This window comes from Cariama cristata, unplaced genomic scaffold (genome assembly GCF_000690535.1).
Source record: "Cariama cristata isolate BGI_N322 unplaced genomic scaffold, ASM69053v1 scaffold7673, whole genome shotgun sequence".
Lineage (NCBI taxonomy): Eukaryota > Metazoa > Chordata > Aves > Cariamiformes > Cariamidae > Cariama > Cariama cristata.
The window spans coordinates 482-20,380 of NW_009610067.1; the positions used below are offsets into that span (position 1 = coordinate 482).

General features: G+C 39.4%; 1 protein-coding gene across 1 annotated transcript in view; it reads left to right on the forward strand.

Annotated features, from left to right (window-relative positions):
* The first annotated feature begins 7,836 nt into the window (after positions 1 to 7,836).
* Positions 7,837 to 19,899, forward strand: part of SLC38A9 (solute carrier family 38, member 9) — a 39,850-nt gene continuing 27,787 nt past the window's right edge. Inside the window, exons 1-6 of the mRNA XM_009697750.1 lie at positions 7,837 to 7,986; positions 16,561 to 16,693; positions 17,256 to 17,377; positions 17,526 to 17,589; positions 17,700 to 17,793; positions 18,451 to 18,621. Coding sequence (XP_009696052.1) covers positions 7,883 to 7,986; positions 16,561 to 16,693; positions 17,256 to 17,377; positions 17,526 to 17,589; positions 17,700 to 17,793; positions 18,451 to 18,621 — 688 coding nt within the window. The 5' untranslated portion in view covers positions 7,837 to 7,882. The remainder of the gene's footprint in view (positions 7,987 to 16,560; positions 16,694 to 17,255; positions 17,378 to 17,525; positions 17,590 to 17,699; positions 17,794 to 18,450; positions 18,622 to 19,899) is intronic.

Consider the following 19,899-nt stretch of genomic DNA (forward strand, 5'->3'; position numbering starts at 1 on the left):
ACAAGCTAACTGGTGGCAAGCTGGCCCAGTTTTAGGGAGCTCTGAGTGTGTGCTACTACTCTTAGGACCAATACAGCATTCTTCAGTCCCTTGCAATGGAGGATTCACTGCCCCAAAAGAGGAACTGATGAACTCTGCTGACCTGCTTTGAAGTTCTTGTCTTTCAGTATAGGCTCTGGTTATTTATCACAGTTTACATGTGCACAGCCTGCAGTTTACTTGAGATTTATGCTTTAAGCTTTATTCATCCATTCACCTACTCAAAATTTAAGAGAAGAACAGATCACACCAAGTAGCACTTTAAAAATAATTTTCCTTATTTGAACTAAATACTTTCATTAGCCGATTCTTGCATTTAAACCATGAGTATGAGGTGGGGTTTTAGGAGTAGTGACTTTAAGTAAGAAATGAAACAAAATGTGTCCACAGTTTAAATTGTCCAGGTTTTATTTGTGCAGTCTGATTGCCTGGGAGCTATCCTTTTAAGAACCACTAGTAATCTGAAAACAGGGAAAACTACTATTGCACAGAAGCATAAGAACGTCTTTTGGTGGCCGAATTCCTACCAACATAATTCAGCACTGCAATTTTGATTGAACAAGTTGAAAAGTAACAAGTTGTAGGTGACTTAAGTTCTGTGATGGTTTATCTTAAGGTGCATGACTTCCAAATCAAGAGTTCTGGCTTTGTCCATGATGGCTGGTCCACAGGGTGTACTTCTACAGTGGGAAATTGTTGCAGAGCCACTGCTAATGTCTGTGCAGCACCTTTAGCTTTATTAACCTGGAGCATAAACAGCTTTGGAGCTCCAGCTGTTCTTTGTCCAGCACCGTGTCCAACTGCACTGGTAGCCGTGATAGCATGGTAGAGGCTGTGGTGGTAGTGCCCCTGTGTGCTTTCCTCCCCTGCTCTCTATGGAAGGTTCTCTGATAAACAGCAGTCCTACAAACCAGCTAAGCACAGTCTGTGCTTGTGGGGTGACTGACTAACTGAACACAGTTTTGTTCCTGCTGTGGGGTAAACCTGTTTGGTGACCCTCTTGCATGGCCTGGGCTGTAACTGTGAATAATATCTCAGGATGGATGTCTCATCTTACAGCATTGACACACATCTGTAGCTGAACCATAAACTACCATTGTTAGATTCAGAATGCAAGCAGATTGTAGTATGGTTTTGTCATCCTGTACGAAGAAGACCAGATTCACAGCATAGCCACCAGGCTAGAATGAGGTTTCTAAATCTGCTGCGTCCTTGTCTTCACTTTTTGAAGCTTTTCAGACTTTATAACCAGGAGGGAGAACCTGAAGGCAGCGAAAGCAGAAGCTTGTAGGCGCAAGCCAGTGAGGATTAATGAAGGTCTAGCCCTGTTTAGATTACCATCTGAAAGTCATGTGGAGTGTAGCCTGGAGTAAGACTGGAAAAGTAACTTACATAGCCCTAGGTGTTTCTTCACAGTTTCTGACCAGCAGCAGAAAACCTGAATTATTAAATTCTAATCCACTTGTTCCTTTTTGCTGCCTTTCTGATGTAGTGCTTCAGATAGAATAGAATCATAGAATCATTATGGTTGGAAGAGACCTCGAAGATCACCAAGTCCAACCTTCTACCCAACGCCACTATGCCCACTAAACCATGTCTCGAATCGCCACGTCAAAACATTTTTTGAACAACTCCAGGGATGGTGAGCCCACCACCTCCCTGGGGAGCCCGTTCCAATGCCTAATGACTCTTACAGTAAACGTGGTTGTAAGAGAATTGTAAATAGGTCAAGAGGGCATACGAAGTGAGCTTCACCACAGGCAACCAGTGAAACTATATCCTGAGAAGGGACAACAGGATTCAAAGTCTATGCAGACTTTTGACCACTGAAAGATACCTTTACATTAATGGTGTTTGACTATGTAGGTGATTAGGTATTAATGATGGCTAGGACTGTGTTGATAACGTATGACTGGAAAAAGTAATTGCTGTTTTAACCCCTTACCCAGAAGGGAATCCCAAACTAACTTCAGCATGCTAACAGTTTGGACAGATTTTTTTTATTTCAAATTTTCCTTCTACATGCAGCCCTTCCTTTATAAGTGAAAGGAAGACAGCTGAGCATGCTTTAAGGCAGTGTATAGCAGCTCTTAAAAGATGCTAGTGTCAACATTGCTCCAAATTTGTGGGGGTTTTGGTACTACAAAGGTATGTCAAGAATATATTTCCTTTATAATATCTATTGTGGAAGATCTGCCTTTTTATCTTAATAACTATGCAAGATACAGTCATGAAAGTTTAGGGAGGCGTTTTCAAAAACACTTAATGCTGACTTTCATGGGGGTAGCAAAGCCAGCGTATTTCCTCCTGGAGTCAAATGCTTGGAGGACTAAGTGGCAGATACCTATTACATGATATGTTAGGAGCTTCACAAGCAAACCCAAACATTTTCCTTGCCAAACCTGAGCTGGAAAGGAAAAGAAATACAGGTGCAGAGAAAACTTTCTTACAGCCTTTTCCCCCCAGCAGCAATACAGCATACTGCAGAGGGAAACATAAAATTTCTTCCTTTGTTCCTGCCTTATCAATAAGTTGTGGGAAAATTCAGTTAGCACTCTTTCTGATCTTCATCTCAGCTATCACTAGTAGAAGTTAAGAGAGGAGAGACATGATTCTTGTGGCAGAGGAGGTCAGACAGCAGATCCCTGCAGGTGGAAAAGGAGAACTCACGGAAGAGTAGAATGGTGACAAGCAAATGGCAGAGGACCTGGAGAGACAAGAAGGATTTTTAGAGAAGAATATAGGGTGCAGTATGTTTAGGAGAAAATCCCTATTTCTTATTCATTACCAAATATGTTACAAAGTGAACATAGTGTCTGTGCACAGATAATTTAGCATAGAAACCTGTGTCTAAAAGCACAGAGGTTGCAAAGCTGAAGTATTCAAAGCTTGGAGTTTTAAACTTACCTAAGTTTAATGAAAATTAAAATTGTCGAGGCAATCTTAGTCATCTTGGTACTTATGAATTGTGGTATTGATTAGAAATACTTAGTTATCAGGTCATTATTTTTCTCCAGCTGGACAGTTCTCAAAATAGGGAATGTTCTGTTAGAGCAGCAAAGTAATAGTGTTCAGTTCACTTTTGCATGAGACTGATCTGTGTTATTTGCTGCTCAACAAACTGTAACTGTTCCTCTTGGACTTTTTTTTGCAGTGCTTAGTATGAATCGCAGCTAAATTTTACATAAAAGTTAATTTCGCTTCACAGCGTGTCTGTGAGCTAAGGCAAGTATTGGCATTATTCTTATTCTGAGGACAGGGAATAAAGCACAGGAGAAAATCCATGAATTTTAAATGCTCAGTTTGAGAGTTAATTGGTTGCTTTCAAAATATTTAACATCATTCAGTGGTGCACAGCACAAATGCTCTGTTGTTTTGCAGCTTTACATGAAGTAGGTTCTAAGCAGAAGTCAAAAAAAAGGAACATACTGTCAGAGGTAGGTGGTCCCTCAGGCTGTGGTTTTACTTACGCTTGTAGCAGTATTCCCTTCCTTCTTCCACAAACCATACCTGTGTCTCTTCAACTGGACAGTGAAACTGCTGGTTCTGCAGAACTACAACCCAGACAACCACAAACCAGACCCAAAACAATTATCTTCCTCTAGATTGATTTTTTCAGCCAGGTCTATTCCCCAGTCCTGTTCACTCCACCAAGACAAGAAAGAAGACAAATAGCTGTGCCACCACAAACAGGGGGAGAAAAGACTGAGAATGAGAAGCAGGTAACAGCAATGCTTTTAACTCATAGCGCTGCTGAAGACAAAGTACCATGAATTCATATCACCAGTTCCGGGTACACTACTGCTAGCAGGAACCTCTTTCCCATGTGCAGGAAAATCCAGTTTGACAACAAATGAGTCAGATATCCTTAAAACTGCCTTTTTTGTTCCTAAGCAGCCATTAATTCCCAGAGATCCATGGTAATTGTCTGAGTGCGACAGTGGCCTAGTGGAAACTGTAACCATGGTGTATCATAAAATATACAAGCAGAATGAGGTTTGTCAAGCAACTTTGATTTTTGACGTGAATTCTTTGTGTTTGACATCCCAGTCCTGATGTCCTGGTTTGGCTAAAACAGGAACAATTCTCCTTTCAGTAGATTTTTTCCTTCAGTTAAGTTTCTTCTGAGTAACTGCACTTTCAGAAGTTGACTACATGGTTTTCAGACAGTGTCTGCTTTTAGAATTGATAGTGCTTGATGCTTACATTTGTTACCAAGGTAACGGTAGGATTGGTATACAGGAAGGTCCATGTTTATACTTATTCCTGTGGGAACTAAGATCGCTTCTGGCTCTGTTATGGTCCACAAGTGAAAAGGCATAAAAGGGTCGAACCTGCAGGAATGATTGGACAGGACAGGTGGCCAAGGACTGACCAATGAAGTATTCCATCCCATACACCTCATACTCAGTATAAAGCTAAGGGATCACAGGGATCAGCTCTTCTTTCATGGCAGGCATCCCTGTACTCTGCTTCCTCTCCTGCCTCCAGTCCCAGTCTGTACATTGCTGAACCCGGTTCCCATCTACTGCTGAATCCAGTCTGCAACATCCCAGTGCCCATCCTGACACGTCAGTGGTGTGAGCCACCGCAGCATGCAATCCCGTGATCATCATTGGGAAGCTCAATATTGGTTTTGTATATTTTTGTTATTACTAGTATTAGTAGTATTATACTCTTTTTCATTCTTACTGTTTTATTAAAATAGTTTTAATTTTCCAACCGATAAGTCTCTCTCCCTTTTCTCCTTTCCTCTCCCTTCTGGGGAAGGAAGGGGTTAATAGAGAGCAACTGTTAATCTGCTTTAATTGCCAGCCCAGCCTTAAATGGTGACACCTGATTGTAGTCTTTTAAGACCATGTGTTATCACAGGTTTTTAAAAGAAACAGCTGGAATGCAGTGAATGTAGATCAGATACCTGGTATAAAAAAATCTTTTAAGTAACTAGGACACTAGAAGAGTAAGCGGTTGAGAAGATATTACTGTAATGGAGACTGTCAGGCACTAAGTTCAGATAGCACAACTGGCTCCATCCCATATATTAAAAATGTTTGTTGAGAGTGTGGTCAAGCCTGAAAGGGTAGAAATTGGATAAAAGAGAGGTTGGTCAGGTTCTTTCTTCATAATTTTGCTCTTAATTGTGTTTTAAGCTGTACTGGCTGCAGCCTTTACATATGTGATAATTGCATCTATTTGTAAAGTAATCAGTTTGCTGGTCATAAGCTTCACCTACTGGTTCTTAACAATAAGCACTTAAAAAGTAAACTGTCTTCACCTATCCAGCTTTTAAGTAGACCCTAAAGAGTCAGTAAGCAACAACTCTGTGAGCCCCAAATTGTGCTATCAAGCCAAACTTAGCGTATGCTGTGTTTTGCAAGGATTATTTTTCTTTGTGGAATACTGTAAAATGTTCTAGGTCCTTTATTTATAGCCATAGTGCAGAGACAATCAAACTGGGGATCAATGTTTTCTGCATTTGTGAGACTGAATTGCTGTGAACTACGCAGTGCTTAGTAAAGGCAGGTTTGGAAAGCAATTTGGACAGTGTGTAGGAGAGACAGAAAACAGAGAGGAGATGAGGAGCAGGAATTCATGAGCTAAGCATCACCAGAGGAGCTGAGAAGGATGAGAGAATGTAAGATGTTCAATTGAGGCTGAAGAACTAGGAGCAATGATGTGGAAGAGAACGATTTTAGGGTAAAGAATCTGAACTGATGGTTTATAGAAGAGCTAGAGCAGTAGAAGAGAGGAAGCAGTAAGTTAAGGTAGGTAAGAGAAGCCCAGTCTTGGAAAGGCTCTGGAAAGGGGAAAGGAAAAAAGCTTTAGAGACTGTGACAACAAAAATGAAGTGCAAGAGAAAGAGTTTGCTATCAGGGAGTGCAAATAAGGCTTTTAAGATTGCTTAGATTATTATCACTGATTGCTTATTATGCCCTCTCAAAGAGCTAAAATGATCAAGAGAAAAGCATGCCTTTAAACTCAAAATCGTGCCTTTTAACTTAGTGACCTCGTTCAAATCTCTTGTCATGGATGCTGAAACTAGAAGGAAGCTGGCAGTGCTGCCGGATGAAGTGGCTTCACCCGTGCAGTATCCTGTCCTTCACACAAGCTTGCAAGTGTATGCAGCCAGAGAGCAAACCCCAAGCTCAACATTGATTTGGATTTAAAGCAAAGGAAAGAATGGTTAATTTTGATCTGGATCAGTTGTCCCAGACCGGTTTAGTGTGGGATCACAGAAATGCCCTTGAGCTGTCAAGGGCAGGACTGGTGCTTTCAGTAGGATTTCCGTGAACTGGAGCCTCCAGTGGTGCCCTCCTCTTGAGAGCAGAGAGCTGTTACCTGTGCTCAGTGCACTGGGGTTGGGGAGGGAGAGGGGAGGTGATGCCTCAGCAGACTGAGCTGGTCTTAGTCAGTGCTTCTGCAGTCTCTGCCTTGCACTCCTTCAGTATTTTCCCACTCCTCGTTTAGCAATTGTTTGACCCTTAGAGGGTGGGCATGCTTGAAAACTGCTAACTTTCCTTCCTTTTTCACCCTCTCTTTCCGATTCTTTGGGTTTTTTTGCCAGAGCCATTAGCAAGATGAGCTAATGCAAGAGGATTGGTAACATGCAACTAGGAAGGGATAGAACCAGCTCAGTGCTTAAATTCGGTTGATGTCATTTCTGGAACTGGGCCTTTACAGTGTATTTCCATGAGGATGCAGGAGGATGATACACAGCTTATTTTTTCTATCCTATCTTCCTCCATCACCACCCCAGCTTTCAAACATCCAGTGCCATCCTTCCTTATCTTGTACCAGCTCTGGTTCTCATCTGTCTTTCTATCAGCCTAACATTTTAAAGCATCAGGAAACAGTCCCACTGAAAGAGCAGATACTTCTACAATTTTTGTTTGAAGAAGGAGACCTGACTGAGGAATTTTTCAGGAGGTAGCAGAGATGAGAGCCGTTAAAGCCATTACGTTTGTTCAGCTGCACACGAGACCACAGCAAGTCCCATGTGAGGTCTGTAATTCAGTCTAAGTAGAATTCCATTAGCTTAAAAGTGATCTGCTCCCCATTGTTTGGCCAGAGTGCTCTGAATGCATATAATACGTTATTATTAATGCGTTATTAAACCATTCATTGCCTTAAATTCAAAGAGCCTGGACACAGTAGACTGCAATAATCTGATCTTTATTCTGGGAAATACACTGGAAAACTGCTTATGTGTCTACTGCAAAGTTTGAAGTAATTTAGTGAAACAATAATAACTGTGATAAATTGTTTTCAGCTGTCCTGTTACAAATTGGAAATACAGTTCCTTTAAAAATTATGCTGGTCTTATAATGGAGCAGTAAGAAAAGAGTCCCATGCTTTGAACGCAGGAAGATAAAATCTACATATGAATATACTTAATGTTAATTTGCATGTGATGGACTTGATTCTTGGCTGCCGTAGCTCAAAGGAAATTCAGATTCCAAGCATCACTTTTTACAAACCTGTTTCAGTCCCAATAATAAGCAATGGCATCCATCATATTCCTTTAATTTATATTGCTTGTTGCCATACTAAAAAAGATTCAGAGCACAGTTGTACATTGACCACTTAAATGGATAGTGTGTTATTAAAAAATACCGTCCCCAGTCACCCCATGATGTTTGCATTATGGAATGAGAATTCTCAAGCAGCAAGTTGAAGGGATTTTCTGGTGCTTTTCACCCCAGGAGCTTCTGAAGCTGTGAAACTCTGCCAGTGTTAAATTTGTAACCGGGACACAGTGTTGCTTAACTGCAGTTGTCTTACTTTGTTTTTTTAGGTCAGAATAACTGACAGAATCTAGAAGAAGGAGGCACATTCACCAAATATGGAAGAGGATACCAAACCTCTCTTGGTTCCTGTGGGAGGCGATGAAAGCAGTTATGGAATCATGAATATACAGTTCAATCCAGAAGACTTTAAGTGCAAAAGGTACGAGGAAGGCTGAACCTACAGAATGATTACATAGCAATGAGATGTTTAATCTTTGTTTTTAGCAACAGAGGGCTGGTCAGACAGAAGACTAACATTTGGAAACCAGGATCTGAGTACAAACAGTTCCTAGTTTCTCTCTATATGATGTTATTTCCAAGCACCAGGTGAACAGATGTTCGTACTGTGTTTTGTTTATAAAGATAAGACTTTTCTATTGACATCACTTCAGAGAGAGTGCTCCAATAAGAACTTGGCATGTGGCTTTTAAAGTGCTCTTCAAACACTGAATATCATGTGTGTATGCTGAAGCATTACGGTTTTTTATTTAGCACAACAAACTAAATGTTGACTATGAAAGAAAGCTTGCCAGATGCTGTAGATAAATGGCTGTCTGTATGCGTAAATGGCTCTGTATGCGTTCTATAGGTGATGCTGGAAAAATACATTATTTGCTCGTACTGAGGGAATTGAGCGACCTTTACTGCCTTCAAGAAGAAAAATGTGGGTTTTGAGATTGAGCAAATATGAAAAATTTGGCAGCACAGCCTTTTCACCGTGCCTGCGAAAATAACACATATCTAGCTAAGCAGTTATTTTGTATGCTTTCTTAGAGTTTAACAGCTTTGTTCCCCAAGGGAGGTTGGAATGGGAGACTTCCTCTGCTGTTGAAGTTAAGATTTTTCTGAACTGGTCCTGGAAGCAAAACTGAGATCGAAGTGGGAACTGCCCTTCCGATGCTAGCTGGAGGCACCAGCTGTGCTTTTTTTAGACGAAGGAATAGCCCCAATGCTACCTCTTGGGCCCTGTTTATGGGTCCTTTTTTTCCCTCTTTGCATCCGGCATCGTATTTCAGTAGAGCAGTTTTCCTGAAGGAACTGAAGATGGCGCTGTTGCATACAAAAGCCTCTTCTTAGGGGCCGCTTCAGCAAAAACGGAGTACTCGATAGTGTTCTGCTGGTGTGTCAGCCTGCAGCTTTACAAAGCCATGGGAGCCTACTTACAGGTCAGCCAGGCGCTAAACAATCTTTGATTTCTGTGCGAGCAAAGGAAGAAGAATAATGGTCTGAGTGAGCCCAGGGGAATAAATGGAGCACAGATGTAGGAGCATACAGAATTGTGTATATAAAGGTTAGGAAACAGTAGAGTAATTTCAGGTGGGAAAAGGAAATGTGCAAAATTAATTCTTGCTTTATCTTCTTTCTGTGGAGTGTCTGAGCCCCTCATGGCATAAGGAGACTGCTAATCTAGATGGCTTTTGGGAGCTCCTTGTGTCAGAAGAAGTATGTGTTCTGTTTGAGAATCAATGGATTTCAGGCAGTGTAGTGATGCAGAAGCAATGACAGAATATATCGAGATGACTTTTCAAAAGTGAGGTTGGGTGGTGTTTCCTCATTCTGTGGTTTGTTGGTTTTTTTCTTGTGATTTCTTGAGTTTGGAGACCCAGCTTCATAAAAGGTCATAGTATGTGGCATTTGGTTCCCTCTCCAAAAGCAAAAGCATGTAGTTGGACTATGTTCCCGCTACCACAACCTCCAGCTTTGCAGATCCAACCACTTTGTCCTTATTGCTCCTCCCTTGAGTTAGTTCTCCCATTTTCTCTAACCTAGTCTTTTGCCTTTGAAGCATGCAGAGGCACAAAGATGACGGGCATGAGCCCTGGGATATCAAGAAGGCCTGAAAATCTTAGTGGGGCCAAACAAGGTTGAACTCCGTCTCTATATATCAGAAGAGGCAGCTGCAGTCTTTAGAAGAAGGAATGAGGAAGTAGAGGGCATCAGGGTCTCTGTTAGTCGTGGTCAGAGCACTGGGTGGTTTGAAGGACTTCTTTATTAGAGCTTTAGGGAGTAGCAGCTCCAGGGATAGACGTTTATTTTGCATGAAAGTATCGAACAGTGCAAGTGCAATAGTACGTGATTTTCTCCGCTTAGTTTGCTCCTTTTTTTAACTTACTTTTCAGGAACCTCATCAGACATAGGTAGGTCGTTATTTTCCTTTGGTTGAGATAGCTCTTGAAGTGTTTTGTGTGATTTGCTTATAGTCACTGTTTTTCTGTCTTAGTGCTGTTCTGTTCTTTTGTTTGGGTTGTTTGACATTTGACGGCATTTACATAGTTATTTAGTTTTCTTAACAGCTTGGAGGATTTGGGATTTTTGAAAGGCATGCTTTTTAGTGTTTACGTAAGAACAATAAGCTGATTGTTTTTCAGAGTTGTAAATTATTTTGTCTAGTATTCTTTTGCTAATTTGGGGGAAATATAAAGCCACTTTTAATCCTTTTAAAGAGGATGTTACTGTTCTTCACAATGACCTGAATTACTCGCACTTATTAAGTGTGTTTTCCCATTTTCTAGGTGCCTTTAAGAAGTAGGATGTCATTGCTGCAATGGCTTACCGATAATTATTGTATGCAAGAGGGAGAGTTTCTTTTTTTCTTCTGGCTGCTCTTTAAATTTCTTTATTGTCAACAGATACTGCGGTTGTCTTCATGAATGCTTGAACCTTCAAAGAAACAAATGATGTTTTGTGTTGGTTGTTTTGCATATGAAAAACTTGATAATGCCCCCTGCTAAAGGGAGATCAAGCCGCCTTCCTTTTTTTGTTCTGTTTGAAGTCCTGTAGTGTTCTCATACAATGTAGGTGAAATTAAACAGTTACAAGTTAAACGGTGTCTGTACATGGCAGTCAGAGAAGCCTTTTTCATGCAGAGATGGCTGGTTCCCTTTTATTTTCAAAGTTCTTTTAACTTACAAAAAGGTATGCAATGGTTGGGACTAGCCTGTGAAAAACGGATGTTTCTGCATTCTTTGTTTTTACCACTTCAAACCCATGTGGTCTTTTTACTCCATTGCCTGCTTGTCATTTTTCTGTGTTGCTAATGTTTTTATTAATTCCTAATGTTACTACTTCCTAACTGGGAAGAATCAGAATTTTCTTAATTAAGAAAGTAAGAGAAGTACTTCTTTGTAAGAGAAGAGTAGAATAACTTTGCCTTTGACACAGAAGAGGGAACAGTGCTTGAAATGTGGTATGGTAAAGCTTGTGATTCTTTGTTTTAAAATGTGTATCCTGTGAGCAACAGAGGTGATTTAGTATTGTGCTCTGAAAGGTGGTTTTGGTTCTGCATGCAGCATTTTAAGATACTTGCGTGGTCATGCTGTAATCATTATAATTACAATGGTGATGTGAATGTGGAAAAAGTTTAAGTAAAATGTACTGCCAAGAGAATAAAGTTCTTATAGGATAAACTGTAAGCATACTGTTTACAAAGCTAAAGTAAATTCAGACACCTTAGAAAGTAAAAACCAAATCAGTCGTGGAATTATTTGGAACAGATATCCTTAAGAGAAGCGCCCTGACATCTGCAGTGTCCCTATCCAGATAGACAGTTCCAGATTAAGAAATAGCAACCTATGAATATAGTAGTCATCTTACTACTTTTTCTCCTTTCTTTAATTTCCATGATAGTTGTGAGAAACATTCATCTATGTAGTTTTTAAGAGAGGACAAAGTCTGTGAAGCAAAGCTTTATTCCAGCGCTGGATGCATGGGAGATCACCTCCATGATCCTCCTGCATGCACACTGGTTAGTCTCACTTCCACATATTTATTTAGGACAGTCATTCATATTCATGCCATTTCTCAAAAATCTTATACATATTCAAATTATTTTCCCGAAGTTATTTACATTTATACCCTCACACTTGCGTCTGTGCAGTGTTCTCTAGGCGTCGTCTTTGAGGGTCGTGGGGTGAAGGCTCAAAGTCTTTCTCTCAGTTGAACTCCTTATTCTGGCACCTGCACTCTATTGTTTCGGTTATATTGCATACCCAAGTTTACAGTTAATCCTCTCTTTCTTCCATAGAAGGGCAGGAAGGTGACAACCAGGTAGAGACTAATCATGGCTAAAATAAGTGGTGTCAGCCAAGGCTAGTTAACCCTATACCCGAATACTTGGGTACCTGGAAACTTAAATTCTTTCCAACCACCTATCTGTTATGGCTTAAGCAAAACTACAATAGTACTTATCACTTAGTGAATCAGTTTTACTCCTTAGTTTCTCCTGTGCCAGATACAGCATTCCTATAATGGTTTGATGACTGTGTTAAACAAAGCCAGAGAAATTTACTAGCATTCTATTGCATCCCTGAAATCTGTGCAATAAGCTGAAGTGGCTCCTCATGGTCTTTTTGAAGGAGAGGAAAGAAATTGTTAAGCATCCTGTAAAGAAATTTTTTTCATCTTTAATAAAGTTTTTGTAATGTGAAGTCATTAATACCACCATGTAGAGCCAAAAGACACACTGACACAAAAAATTGTAAGCTATTGTAACAGCTCAATACTCAGAACACTACTTTTGATCAGATGCCTAGAACCAATTGTTTGCTGTTTAAAAATATTTCAGCAAAGGTACTTGGAAAACAGTATTAGCTTAAAACTTCTTGAGATTGGTATTCATCATACTGCTTCATTGCTCTGCAAGATGTAGTACATTGCTGAAAATAACCAGAAAAAAGATGTGGCATCCTTATGGATGCTAGCAATTGGAAGATTCTTATGTAGTTTGCCAAACAAATTTCCCTATTGTGCTGTTCCTCCTAACCCTCCAAATCCAACACTTGAACTTTGCTTAGCATATTTGGAAACAACTTTAATCATGAACATATCATTTTCTTTGCTTGCAAAAATTGCTACCCAAGTTCATAATGTGAGGAAGTTTGGACAGAAGCCCCGTTCTCTCTTTTCCTGGACCAGCACTAGAATTCTTATTAACTGTCCCTTTGTGTGAGTGTGAAATAGCTAGCAGATGAGTGTAGCTGCAGGTTTTCTGGGAATAGTTTCTGAAGTACATGTATGCGGTGTAGTGTATGCGAGGTGTGGGCCTCCTGCATAAGAAACTGCATCTTATCCGTATTCACTGTCCTGTGGAAAACAGGTGTGTTTGCCCTGGTAAAAAGAGGATTGTTTTTCAGGCTGGCTATTGAAATATAAGTTGTAATTGTGTTTTTTAGTATGGCTCTGATAAATTATTGAACACTATAGTCTATCTCAATGCATGGAAATTGTTTGCACTGTTCTGCATTAGTAGTCACACCCTCCAGTCATGTAAACCTCTCCTCTTCCCCTGGGTCATATTGTCCCACATCCCTTTCATAATCATTTTGCCACATGAGAGATATGATGTGATTGCCTGGATAAATGAGAAAGTTTTCTAGGAAACTGTTGCAGGTGCTGATGAACAGAGTGCTTGTCTGCTAGACTTAAGGTCCCTAAAGAGAGTTCTCCAAAATACATTCCAGATTATGTCCTATCTGCTTTGGGCTTTGAAAATCGCAGTCTTTGAGAATGTCTTTGAGAGCTTCTCAGACTTCTGTCTGAGTATGCCCTACTACCAGTCTTTGATCTGGGTGTAGCTGGGAGCTGGGAAATTACCTTAATCCTAGACAGAGTGTTACCCTTTCCTGGTGGGGATCAGGGAGGAAGGTTGCATCCCAGCCTGCCTGCATAGCCTTCAACTCAGGCTGATATTTTCAGAGAGATCTCTAACAACCATAAAACTGATGGGTGGACAGTCTATTTTGGCATAGTTACTTGCTCAGTAAGACTAGGGGTGCAGTGGTACCCTGAGAAAAAGAAAATTAATTGCTGCTTTAGATAATTTTCATTCTTGACAGATGCACACCAGAAGGCATTAAGAGGGGAGGTAACCCAAGTACTGGCATCATTAAACATGTACAGTCCTCCAGGCAGGATGCAGCAGCAACAGATATATAGAATTTCTTTGGGGTTGTTAGATTATTATTTTCTGTTTTCCCCCCCTCAGTCATAGATTGGATTCTGGATCATGCCCTTCTGTTTTGTGCTGGACCACAAATTGTTTGTCCAATCCAGACTCTGTTCATAATACTGAAGAAAATGAAGTATCTTTCTCTAAAGAATTTCTTACCTACAGACAGATACGTTTTTGCTACACATGAAATTTTTTCTTGATATTTGTTTGGTCATTGACTAACAACACTGCTTTCCCTATAAAATATGATGTTATATTCATATTTTCTGTTATTCTAATTTTAAAACCATCCATGGCTTTAACTTGGAATTGCTGTAAAAAATAATCTCCCACTATCTTCAGTCTGGAAGGATTTTCTTTGACATCCGTGTCAGCAGTTGTTGAACACAATTTTGAAAGAAATCTTTGCTACAGATCTGCTCACTTTGAAGCAAAGTGTAGACTTTGTCTCAGTATAATTTTTCCACGGTAGCAATGGAAGCTTATGGGAATGTACTAATAGTATTAACTGGAGATAAGGAAAGAGGTAGTCCTCACAAAGCTCTTCACACTATGCAGTTGCCATATAGTTAGGAAAACATATACTTTCTGTGTTCTAAATATAATGTGTGTCAGTGATCCAAGAAGAAAATGGCAGAGAGCTGACTGGAGCTAGGCAGGCATTTAAACATACTGCATTTCGTGATTTCATAACTACAGTCTTTATTTCACAGGTCTTGTAATGAAATATTTTTTAGCAGTGTCCAACGATTGGATCAGCCCGGTAAATTTTAAGCTAAAACAAGCAAAGTCCTTTAGAGCTGACAGTCCATAATTTAGCCCTGCATGCCTCTGACTTGAGTAATAAAGCTATTGTGTAAAATTTATTTCTGTGTAATTGCAGTACGTCTCTTAATTGTTTACAGGAACACCACAGAAGTCCACGCACAAAAAGGGGAAAAAGAGTTTTAAAAATTGAAAGTGTGTTCACTTTCGTTTCAGTAAGTGGGAAATGGCTTAGCAAATCTAAACCCTTTTTTCCATGATGAAGGAGTATGGAAGAATTAATGAAGTCTAAGGTGAAGGAAAAAATGAATTTGTGTAGAACGAAGTTATTTTTCTCTGTTTTCCACTTTTGCCACTGTTTGGTTTTGTTTTTTTTTTTTTAGTTTTTTTGCCACTGATTTTTTTTTTTTTAGTTTTAGTTTTTTTTGCTCTTACCTGCTGTGTCCCCTTAAGCACACAGGAATAAGGACCTACCTTAATCTCTTCCAAGGATTATAACAACCAGCTTCAGAGCTGCATTCCTTTTCTTCCTTCCAGATAAAAGTTAGTGCCACGGTGCAAGTGCTTAATGATTCACTGGGAAAGAGAATGGGACCTTTGTCACGGTATTGAGAGCTGGGGCAGGAGGGGTAGACCAAGTTCATTTGTAGTCTGAGCCAGAAATGGATATTGAAAAACAGTCAATTCAAGTAGGCTTTGCTCATATTACATGGAAAATGGCATGGATGTATTACTATCCTAATTTCTGCTCTTGGTAGCCTGAAACTTGTTGTGGTTTGTACTTTTGTGGATTCTGGTTTTGGGGTGGTTCTTGTTTCTGAGTGATTTAACCATAAACCTGGAAGAAGAAGTTTGGAACGCTGTTGAGATTTCTTTGGAAATTAAAAGCACCAGTGAAAGGGAAAAAACCCCAAAACCCTGTATTAACTCTTACAGGTCACTTGTATCCTCTCTCTTGTTTGAGAAATTAGCCTTTCAGTGCTAGGAGTGAACGTTGCATTTAGGCAATAGTATAGTATGCTTATATGGAAGTAAATTACGCTTGATTAAAAAAAGAAATCTCTGCAGTATCTTGAATAGGTCGCATATCTCTGGTAGCATCCCTTGCATGAGGCTAGATTTGTTTTGTGTTGTAACTTTAGAAGCGGCTTTCCCTCTGCTTGCTGTGTACCTACGTGTGTGCAGAGAAAACAAGAGGCGTGTGCTGTGGTTGCTTTCTCCTTTAGTGGCTGTGACCGTGCCTGCCGTCTAACTCAGCTGGGAAAGAGGGAAAGGAGACCACCTGTATTCCTTACATCTCTGTGTGACACATGCAGGACTTCCGTTGTTGACAGTCCTGTTCTCTGTGATTGCCCTAATTAAATCTGAAGGGAAGTGGTGAAGTAGTTCAGAACTGCAAATGGACAACTGTTCTTCTATGTTCTGTGAGAAATTCTATTCCAGGTTGCATTGTCTTAAAAATAGTATGAGATGAGCACATGGACTTATTTGGGCTTGGTTCCTTCCCCATTAAACACAGTCTCATACAGTGGTTTTGGCTAGATTGGCAGTTCCTTGCCTTTTCATAGGTGGTCCTCATTACCACCGCTTATTTCTCTCTTTTTCTTCATCTTCTTTCTGCTTCTGTATTCTCACACTTTCTGTTTCTACCTCTGTTCCTCGTCACTAGTTGTGGCAACACCAATTCTAAGCACTAATAAGCTTGGCCAGGTTTATATAAATGTGAAGTTCTGGTGCGACTCACTGTTGAGAACTAATAGACTAGATATTGGGTCTGAATTTTGATGTCAGGTTGCTCTGCAGAATCTGGCAAGAGGCCATTTTAATATGGATGATATAATAAACACATAGTTCTTTCATGGATGGCAGCTTGCCTCATGCCAGTGATATTTCTGTACTTGCTTTGTGTCAGTGAATGACAGACTCATCCTGCTAAGCTGTTCTCTGAGTTGCATGTTAGCTCTTGTGTTCTAGGGTTCTAAGGGTTTTTCTTTTCTTTCTTTTTTCCCTCTCCTTTAGACCATTTCATGTGGAGCCTACAAACATAGTCAATGTGAACGATGACATGCAAAGAGTCACTGATGAAGCTTCAGCAATGAATAAGCGGATTCATTACTACAGCAGGCTCACATCTCCTGCAGACAGGGCATTGGTAAGGCAAAGACAGGGCCAGATTAACCAAGTGGTCTCTGGCACATTAGGTCTTCCACAGCCTAGGTTTGTAAAAGATGCACAAATAAAGGTATGGGGAGAATCGCTCTGCAGCTTGCTTTGAAGTAAATATCTGGTAGCTGAGTGCCTTAGCAAGGTCTCGTGTTATCACAAGTTGTGATTGACTTCTTGTGCAATGCCTTCACCACCCAAAGAAAACATACAAACAGCTTGAATTTTGCAACAGTGGTCCAGGCTGCCCAGATGTGTGTGCTCATTTCTCCCATCTGTAAGAGGATTTAAGCAGCAGTCAGCTGCAATGTTTGAACACATAGTATGTTACAGACATTTTGCAGAAGAAAAATCTATTTTTCTGCTATCTCACTAAAAATCCTATCAACTATTTTTTTTTCATGGGGAGAAGATTAATGTGGTCTAAACTTATTTTTTTAAATGTACTTTTTATGGAAAGATTTAGTGATTTACAACAGTTAGCTTGCTATATTTGGGATTATAGTTACTTCGGTGTTACTAATAAGACTTATTTTTTGTCCATTTGTTAGATTGCTCCTGATCATGTACTTCCAGCTCCTGATGAAATCTACGTGTACAGTCCGTTAGGAACTGCTTTTAAAGTTGACAGTTGCACAGATGGCTATGGTAAAAACTCCAGTATAGTGACAATGTATGTTAAGCACCTTGCCATATATTAGTCAGAAAATGCGTAATTTTTGATTGTTCTGTACTGTATGCATAACTGTTGTAATGAAGAGGATAGTATGAAGTAAGAGTGCTTCTTAAGATATTCACTGGCTTTTTTTTTTTCTTCCTAGATTTATGATATGGAATACAATGATGGGTACATCTATATTAAGTATCCCATGGGGAATAAAACAGGTAAAACTATGAAAAATGTGTACATATGAAAATGTTTTTGGCAACATGGCTGCTCTTAATTTTTCTGTAGTGTTACTGATAAAGTCAACTGTATTTCTTCATCTTAACAGGCAGGCTTTACTTCTGGAATCATTCTCATCTTACTTATGGGCATTTTGACTCTTTATTGCTGCTACAGAGTTGTGAAATCACGGAAAATGATACGTAAGAAATACAAAGCTTCATAATGCAAATATTTCCATTAAGTGTGAAATACAGAGATCTAATAGATTCTTAGTTTGTATGTATCTTCACTATATTTTAGACCTGACCTGCAAATTAAAGCTGTTCCTTTGAATGTCTCCCTGCTTGTAGTCTGGGTCTAAGCTCTGTAAGCCAAATGTCTCTCTTTACTTATTAGATTATCCTTCTGTACCTTGAGACCTAAGTGTTATAGCAAAACCCAAACTCTTGGCAAGCAAGGTTTCAGATATTCACTTACTAAGCGTTTTGGGACATATGGAGTTAGAGGCTTCCCTTCTTCTCCATAAGCACTGTCCACTTGTCTACATGTATTTCTGATCATGTTCTGCAGTGGAACAGCATGGGCTGTAGCTCTATCTACTTGTGTTGTATGCCTGTACTACCCTAATATCTGTATATATTCTGTGTTGGAGGGAATTTATGGACAATTGCCTCACAGTGGTTCTACTTAGAATGTACTTTTATTGTTTAAAACTCATCTTGTCGCTCTTGTAGTTGGTGCTTTTGTGCATAAACTGACCCCTCACTTGCTCAAATAAAGGCAGTTAAGACCTCCAGTTTGGGACAACTCATTAACATTTTGTTTAGATATGTTTCTATTTTTTGTATCTTCTTCAGCTTTAGTAGACACCTCAAACTGGGAATTCCCAGATGTTTGCAAGTATTACTTTGGATCCTTTGGTCAATGGTCAAGCCTCTTATTTTCTATGATATCGCTTGTTGGAGCCATGGTTGTTTATTGGGTGCTTATGTCCAACTTTCTGTTCAACACGGGAAAGTTTATATACAGTAAGTATACATTTTTGGTTAACTTTTACAGCTCTTTTGTAGAAAGATAAAGACTTCGTTTTATACTGAAAAAGGATTGTCTGTTTTACTTAATCTTGATTTTTCTGCAACTTTGTGTGAAAAGTCAAGTGAGAACAAGTAACTATGTATGGAGTTATGGGCACAGTCATACATGTTTTCAAAGCCAGTTTCTCAATCTCTCTCTTAAATTGTGGTTTTAATGAAAGACAAAGTACCAGTTATCTGATTTGCATGTCAGTAATGAGGCTTCTTGGTGTAGTTTAAACAACCCAAACCTGGGTGCTTGTTTCCACTTTGTATTTTCACTCCCCCTTGTTTGCATGGGTGTAACTATTTGAATAGCCATATAACAGACTAGACTGTTGAAATGATCCAGATTAATGGAAAAAAAAAAAAAAAAAATCTAGTTTCATTCCAGATTTCAACAAACACACTTAGAGTGCTGCCATATAGAAAGTTTTTGCAAGCATCCGTGAAGGAACAATGAAATGTAGCACAGTGACAGATTGATTCTTATTCTGGCATTACTACAAAAGGAAACATATTGGTTATTTACACTCTTGTACATGCACAGACGCCCACACTTTTGTGGATACGATCAATTATGTATGTAGAGTTGTGGAAATAAATGATGGAAGTGTGAGCTTTGAAAATCTGACTCATAGCGTTGAATAGCACGACTAAGATTTAAGAGTTTCTGTTTTGAAGGTAATTAACAAATCTCTGAGGCAAATAACAGCACAGACACTTATACCTTTTAAACAATGTTTAATTAGAGTTCCCACCATCCCTGAAGGACATACTTTATTGGTTAACGACTGGTGTTATTTTACAGCTGACCTAATTCATGCGTTGTTAAGGCCATTTCATTTCAGACTTTGTTTTTCTTTAATAAGGTTAGCACTTTAATCATAAATTATTCTAAACTAAATAAGTCCTATTCTAATAAGCAAACTTCAGAATGATCAAAACAGTTCCTTTTCTAGGGAAAAAAGTCCTCTTCCCTGAGATTGGCATGTTATTTTGCCACTTACCTGTATTTGTTCAGAGTTCTTATTTAAGTTGTTTGCTCTGTGATAACTTTAATCATTGGATTCTTGTCTTAACTGTCTTTTTTTTTAACACAGTGTACCATGCTTTTGTTCTGTTTTATGAAACACAAATAAATCCACAAATGCAATTACTAGTCCTAAAATACTTATTAAGCACAGAGGAAACATGAGTTGGCTATCCATCTATCACTAATTTTAAAGTGCT